Genomic DNA, 571 nt, shown 5'->3' with positions numbered 1-571 from the left:
AAAAATATTTCAACATTTTACTGTTTTTGCTGTACTTTGGATCAAATAAATGCAGCCTTGGTGAGCAGAAGAGAATTATAAAAAAAAATAAAAATACAACAACATTAAAAATCTTACTGTTCAAAAACTTTTGACCGGTAGTGTAGGCTGATTATTCTTATAGATTGAAACAAATGTGCTTCAGCCAGAAAAAAGGGTATGAAAAGTGCTCCGAGTCGCTGCAGCAAACTAAAAAATTGAACAACAACAAAAACTGGAAATGTTGCTGGAGACAGGCTTATTTAAAATGCAAACTGATTCTCTGCCAGCGGGAGTAATTATATCGCGATACATATTGATATTGAATTATTGTCCAGCCCTAATGGAACGTCTCCTCCCGCACTGGTGTCTACTTGGATGACATCTTGAGTAGGTTGCACTTGTCGATCTCGTACAGATGCCATCCCTCCTCGTGCGAGAGATCAGCCGCTCCACGCCGCTTGTAGAACTCGATGGACGACGTGTTCCACTCGGCCACGATGAAGTGCATGCCGCTGCATCGAGTCTTCACTGCCATCTGCAGCCAATGATA

The 571-nt window shown here is 41.3% G+C and overlaps 1 protein-coding gene across 1 annotated transcript in view; it reads right to left on the bottom strand.

Moving 5' to 3' along the window:
* Positions 1-332: 332 nt before the first annotated feature.
* LOC107665649 (diamine acetyltransferase 1-like) overlaps positions 333-571 on the bottom strand; it is a 1,963-nt gene continuing 1,724 nt past the window's right edge. The window contains exon 6 of the mRNA XM_016456656.1: positions 333-556. Coding sequence (XP_016312142.1) covers positions 389-556 — 168 coding nt within the window. The 3' untranslated portion in view covers positions 333-388. The remainder of the gene's footprint in view (positions 557-571) is intronic.

Source organism: Sinocyclocheilus anshuiensis, unplaced genomic scaffold (genome assembly GCF_001515605.1).
Source record: "Sinocyclocheilus anshuiensis isolate Anshui unplaced genomic scaffold, SAMN03320099.WGS_v1.1 scaffold245, whole genome shotgun sequence".
NCBI lineage: Eukaryota > Metazoa > Chordata > Actinopteri > Cypriniformes > Cyprinidae > Sinocyclocheilus > Sinocyclocheilus anshuiensis.
This window is presented reverse-complemented; position numbering and strand designations above follow the sequence as displayed.